Raw genomic sequence first — 7029 nt, 5'->3', positions numbered from 1 at the left:
CTTTTGACTCATGACGAAAGCATCCTTGTTTCTCGTGTCTTGAAGTATTCTATGCATGGAGGAAGGTATTATCCCAAATCTTAGTTGGTTAATATTCCCGCCCTTACGTTTTTTATCGATTTTCTTGATTTTCAAGGGTGGAGTCACATTAGTCAATTTTCGGGTCCAATTTATCCGGTTGAAGTTGTTCAATTCTTTGCTAGTGTGTCGGTTAAGAAAGGGGTCTTGCATGCGTTGGTTAATGGTATTGATATGACGGTCTCTGTTTCGGATTTTTGCTCTGTCGGTTCCCGATGACGGAATTGAAATTAATCCGAGTCTTGAATGGTCCAATGTTGTTAGTGAAAAGGAGATGTTGGTTAAAAATTATTTTGAGGAAGTTGAGACGGACGGTGGGAACATTGTTGTTCGTCCTCTCTCGGCAAAAATTAAGTTCCTCTTAAACTTTCTTTGGAACACGGTTGTGCCGAGAAGGGGAGGACGAGACAAGGTTTCGAGTTATGAGGCTATTATTATCTACTCGTGGTTGGAGGGACAAAAAGTGAATTTATCAAGTATTGTTTTACATCGTATAGTCCAAACGAGTCTCACGGTTACCAAGGAGAAATTTAGTACAACAATCGATCTTCCATATGGGTCGTGGGTGTCTCGGTTGTTAGAAATGAAACAAGTGGTGGGACGGGATAGCTACGGCGTAAGTGCAAAGGATTGTATGTGTGATCACTTGATTAAGCTTATGGGTCTTGTGGTTGATGGACCCGAGTTGTTACTTGTCAAGGATGTTGAGAAGGTTCCGAGTGACTCGGGTTTGGGGGCAATAGAGGCAAAATTGGAAAGTTTTATGACTACTTTAATGGAGAAGTTTGAGGAGCAATCCACTAACTTGGCTACGGTCTTATCGCAAGTTGGACCATCATGGTCTTTGGAGTCGGGTTTGGATGCTTCCCGGGTTTATGCGTGGATGGGTGAGGTGGATAAGAGGTTAATGGGATTTGAGAGGGAATTGAAGGCCATCCGTGGGGAAGTGTTCCCACATGGAGATCGTCTTACCTTTCTCACGAGTCAAGGCGGTGCTTTGGTTATGCACGGAAAAGCTATGGCAAACGATCAATCACTCACATTGGAGGCGACTAAAGCTTTGTCCTTGAAGGTACTCAAGTTTGAACGAAGTCTTCAAAATCTTTCCCAACTTGTGCGGAGCTCATTTGATCGTCTTGATGCCTTGGAGCATCGTACTCGACCCGACTACGTGAACCCATACAAAACCCGCAACATTTGACCCTCCCTCTCTTTACCATAATTAGCTCTTTCTATTTTTAGCTTTCTTTTTCTTATTCTAGTGGTGTGTTTTGCAAACTTAAATTCAGCCCATTTTGGCATATACTTGTGGATTATGGCCCAAGTATCTCTTTAAACATGTGTTCATTCGGCCCATTGGCACTAACATGTTTTCTTAAAGTTTGTATGATGATTAATCCTCTAGATGCTTATGGTTATGCGTGGTTTATTTCTTCTATAACGTTTTATCTCTTGTCTCGTCTTATATTATTCTAGTCATTTTAGTTTTGTTCTTAACTTTTCGATGATGTCAAGAGGGGGAAAGCACGTCTATGGTAAGCATCTACCTAAGCTTGCTCCTTGTCAAGACCAATTGTCTCTTAAAGTCCTTAAAGTTTCGGTTTTATATTAATCGTCTTGATCTTGCGTTGATCTTTATTATTAAGAAGACGGTATTATATTGAGGGGGAACTCTTTACTTAGTCACAAAATTAGGAGGCTTGCCATTATCAAAAAGGGGGAATTTGTTGAACCATATAGTATACATGTTTATGTTTTGATGATGTCAAGGTGCTTTATAATTTATATACTCGTTGCGCGTAATCGTTTGTCTAAGTCTTTTAGATTAGACATATCTAATACACGCAACAAAGGAAATTGTGATGGAAGTATACAATAGTCAAGCCTCAATTTAAGATCAAACGATGTGAAGATTCATTCAAGATTTATGTGAAGACGAAGTCCGTCTAAAGATTAATCAAGCTTGGATGATGAAGTAGCCTATACTCGAAGATCTCCTATGAAGATTAGAATAGTGTAGGTGATTGTCTTGTAATGGTAACTACGAATGAATTTCTTAAGTTGGTAAAGTTATAGCTTTGCTGCTATAACATTACTAGTAAAAGAGCTCAATGTTATAGCTCTCCTACTATAACATTGAGATGCTGAGTTTATTATACACGACATATAATGTTTCAAATTTGTTTTGAAAATTGTTTAGTTTATTTTAAATGTTTTGGTAAGAGTATTTATTTAGTTAAGCCCGGTTTAGTGCGGAGTTCGGTTTTATGTTGAACATTGACTAGTAGTCGTTTTGGGTCAACTTATGAGTTGGACCATGCTACTAATTAGGGTTTCAACAAAGCTACTCTTAAAACCTAAATTCTAACCCATATATTGAGCTAGGGTTTGCACGAGTCACGAGGCATATGAGCCGTGACATCTCGTGTAACCTAAGGTATATTTGGTAAAGATTTTATTCTGTACGGAATATCTTTACATATCTTGCATATCTTACTTAATATATTTGTTTAGGATAAAAGATATTCTTGTTAAATAAAATCTTATCATATCTTAGAATTTATAGTAAAGATATTAATTGAACAACTTATATTCTATCTTTTGGAATATTTTTTATTATCTTTTAGGCTTTTAGGAAAGAAATAATAGAAGATATGATTTGTTAACATATCTCCTATTTTCGGCCATTAGGGTTTCTAAAAACCGAGTTGCCTTATTCTTTCCTCCCTATAAATACCTTGATCTTTACAACATTTAAGAGAGAGACCTTAAGCATTAAAATTGATTTTATTTTTACCAAGCAAAACCGTGTATTTCAAGTAGAAAAACGTTTTGCTATTTTTGAAAGGTCGTGTGTTTTAAACTCGTATATTCATTTGTTAAGTTATCGTTATATGATAATAGTGCTTATTTGATTTCTTACTTGTTCATTAACGTGAACTTTTAGTAGAATCATTAGTGCTTTCTTATTAGCGTAAGTTAGTCACTTGAGTATTTAACGGTACTCATTGAGTTACAGCTAGAGTTAGTTGTACGAGTTGGGTTAGTAAATTTGTAATCCGTAGAAAGGTACTAAATTTTTAATCGAGAAGAGTGGACGTAGGTTTCGATTTGTGAAACTGAACCACTTCAAAAATCGTGTGTCTCCTCTCTTTCATTCGTTTGTTTATTCTGTTCTTGCTTGTTATTAGTTGATTGTTTAAAGTTTAATCAATAAACTTTAAATAATCAATTATATTCATACAATCAAAAAAGCTTTAAAAGTTTTAAATCCTCATTTCACCCCCCCTCTTGAGTATTTTGGATCGATAGACTCTTCAAATTCCCTTGTGACTTCTATGTAATGGATATTCCCGAGGACTCAAATATTCCCATCATATTGGGGCGCCCTTGCCTTACCACGGGGGGTGCCATGATTGATGTAAAAAATGGGAAGCTTTCTCTTCAAGTTGGTGAAGAAAAGGTAGAATTCTCCTTGAACAAGGCTATGAAGGAGCCTTCCGAAGAAAAGTCTTGTTATATGATTGACATGGTAGAGGAATGTGTCGACATGAAGAAATTTGATGAGGACAAGGGTTTGCAAGGATTCCTTGAAGGCAAGGTAAAAGATTGCAAGGAACACCGGGAGTATGCTTTGGCCATGGAAGCAACAATTGAAGAAGACCCGGATAAAGAATTTGAGAGCTTGAGAAGGGATGGTAAAAAAGAGGAGAGATCCACGCCTTCTCAAGTGGAGTTGAAACCTCTTCCCTCTACTCTTAAACATGCTTTCCTTGGGCCTAATGACACTTACCCTATTATTGTTAATAGTGCACTCAATGACACCGACCTTCAAAAGCTACTTGATGTTGTGAGAAAATTTAAGGATGTCATTGGGTACTCAATTGATGATATCAAGGGGATTAGCCCTTCCTTTTGCACTCACCGCATTCACTTGGAGGATGAAGGTGCATCTTCCATTGAGCCTCAACGCCGCCTTAACCCCGCAATAAAAGAAGTGGTAAGGAAGGAGGTGTTGAAGCTCTATGATGCAAGTATCATTTACCCTATCTCCGATAGTGCATGGGTGAGCCTGGTGCTTGTTGTGCCAAAAAAGGGCGGGGTTACGGTAGTAACCAATGACAAGAATGAGCTTATCCCAACAAGAATCACAACCGGGTGGAGAATGTGTATAGACTATAGATGCCTTAACAAGGCGACTAAGAAAGACCATTTCCCCCTTCCTTTCCTTGATCAAATGTTGGAAAGACTTGCCCAACACTCTCATTTTTGCTACCTAGATGGGTTTTCGGGGTTTTTCCAAATCCCGATTCACCCTAATGATCAAGAAAAGACCACTTTCACGTGCCCGTTTGGCACCTTTTCTTATAGGCGCATGCCCTTTGGGCTATGCAATGCGCCGGCCACATTTCAAAGATGTATGCTAGCTATATTTTTCGAATATGTTGAGGATATAATGGAGGTGTTTATGGACGATTTTTCCATCGTAGGCACCTCATTTGATGGATGTTTAGCTAATTTGAGTAAGGTCTTGAAAAGGCGTCAAGAAACCGGTCTAGTCTTGAATTGGGAGAAATGTCACTTTATGGTGACATCCGGGGTTATTTTGGGTCATGTTGTGTCAAGTAGAGGCTTAGAAGTGGATCAAGCCAAGATTGAAGTGATTAAAACTTTACCCCCTCCAACAAATGTCAAAGGAGTTAGAAGTTTTCTTGGGCATGCCGGTTTCTACCGGAGATTCATCAAGGATTTTTCTTTGATTGCCCGACCCTTAACATTGTTACTTGGCAAGGATGTGCCCTTTGAATTTACTAATGAATGATTGAATGCTTTTAATAGGTTGAAAGAAGCTCTCATCACCGCTCCAATTATGCAACCTCCCACTTGGGGAGAACCTTTTGAGTTGATGTGCGATGCTAGTGATATAGCGGTGGGAGCGGTGCTTGGACAAAGAAAGAATGGCAAACTTCATGCCATATATTATGCAAGCAAAACCTTGGATGAAGCTCAAGCAAACTACACAACCACCAAAAAGGAGCTTTTGGCGGTCATCTATGCTATGAACAAGTTCCGTTCTTACTTGGTAGGCTCTAAAGTAATAGTACATACCGATCATACGGCGTTGAGGCACTTGCTAATCAAGAAGGAATCAAAACCACGCTTGATCCGATGGATAATTTTGCTTCAAGAGTTTGATATTGAAACAAGAGACAAGAAAGGTGTGGAGAATGTAGTAGCCGACCATCTCTCTCGACTATTCCATGAAAATGTAAAGGATGGGCTCCCAATTGATGACTCCTTGCCGGATGATCAATTGTTCGTGCTTGCTCTAATGGATGTCCCTTGGTACGCAGATTATGTCAACTACTTGGTATCCGGGGTCATCCCACATGACTACGACTCCCATAAGAGGAAGAAATTCTTTCATGATCTTAAGCAATATTTTTGGGAGGAACCATGCCTTTACAAATCTTGTGCAGATGGGATAATTAGAAAGTGCATTCCAAGTGAAGAGGTGAAGCCGATAATCTCTCATTGCCATGACATGCCAAGTGGAGGGCATGGAAGTTCAAGAAAAACCGCCGCAAGGGTGCTCCAATGCGGTTTCTATTAGCCTACCCTATTTCATGATGTGACAAGCTATATCAAGGGATGTGACAAATGCCAACGAAGTGGTAATTTTTCAAGGAGGAATGAGATGCCCATGAACTACATACTAGTGGTTGAATTGTTTGATGTATGGGGGTTTGATTACCAAGACCCATATCCTTCCTCCTATGGGTACGAGTATATACTAGTGGCGGTGGACTATGTGAGTAAGTGGGTAGAGGCGATCCCTACCAAGACATGTGATGCCAAGTCGGTTGGCAAATTCTTGAAGAATACGATTTTCCCAAGATTTGGAGTGCCAAGGGTGCTCATAAGTGATAGAGGTTTGCATTTTCATGAGAAGACCTTTGAAGCTTTGCTCAAGAAACATGGGATTCAACATAGAAGAAGTCTTGCTTATCACCCCTAAGCAAATGGGCAAGCCGAGGTCTCTAACCGGGAAATTAAGTCCATTCTTGAGAAAACAGTGGCAAGATCACGAAAGGATTGGTCAATGAAGCTAGATGATGCTCTATGGGCGTACTGTACCGCCTACAAAACTCCTATTGGCACTTTGCCTTTTAGGTTGGTATACGGTAAGCCGTGTCATCTCCCCGTTGAATTGGAGCACCGCGCCTTTTGGGCGGTAAAATTCTTGAATTATGACTTGAAGAAAGCGGGAGAGAAAAGGCTTCTTGACATGAATGAGTTGGAAAACATTCGCCTCAATGCATATGAGAGTTCAAGGATATACAAGGAAAGAACGAAGAAGTTCCATGACAAGGCTATTTTAAGGAGGGAATTCAAGGTGGGAGACTTGGTTCACCTCTTTAACTCAAGGTTCAAGCTATTTTCGGGGAAACTAAAGTCAAAGTGGTCGGGGCCTTTCACCGTGGTCCGAGTTTTTCCCTATGGGTCGGATGAAGTATCCGATGGAGACCAAGCTTTCAAAGTAAATGGACAACGGCTAAAGCACTACATTGTCGGAGCTCCCATCTTAAAGAACATAAGCTCCATTGATACTTATCTTCTCCATCCTTGATTGTAATTCATGACTTGGTCGAGCCTACGACATAAAACAAGGGCGCTACATGGGAGGCAACCCATGAAATTTGTAAATAGCATGCATTTTAGGTAGATAATGAGGGATTTGGAAACACATCTTGTCGACTTTGGATTGGTGACGGAGATCACTTTTGAGGAAAACAAGTCTTAATTTCGTTTGGCCCGAAATCCCGACATGATGCGTCGGCTTAATTGTGGAAAACACTAGTTCCAAGGTCAAACGAAAAGTCTCGATTTTTGAGTTAGTGAAAAATTGAACAAGTTGAAGAAAGTTGATGTATTTAGGCTGAAATTGGT

The 7029-nt window shown here is 39.7% G+C and overlaps 1 protein-coding gene across 1 annotated transcript; it reads left to right on the top strand.

Moving 5' to 3' along the window:
* Positions 1-6181: 6181 nt before the first annotated feature.
* Positions 6182-6709, top strand: LOC141595484 (uncharacterized). Its single transcript, XM_074415452.1, has one exon. The coding sequence runs from the start codon at positions 6182-6184 to the stop codon at positions 6707-6709; it is 528 nt and encodes a 175-aa protein (XP_074271553.1).
* The last annotated feature ends 320 nt before the right edge of the window (positions 6710-7029 follow it).

The sequence above is a fragment of the Silene latifolia genome, chromosome 8 (genome assembly GCF_048544455.1).
Source record: "Silene latifolia isolate original U9 population chromosome 8, ASM4854445v1, whole genome shotgun sequence".
Lineage (NCBI taxonomy): Eukaryota > Viridiplantae > Streptophyta > Magnoliopsida > Caryophyllales > Caryophyllaceae > Silene > Silene latifolia.
This window is presented reverse-complemented; position numbering and strand designations above follow the sequence as displayed.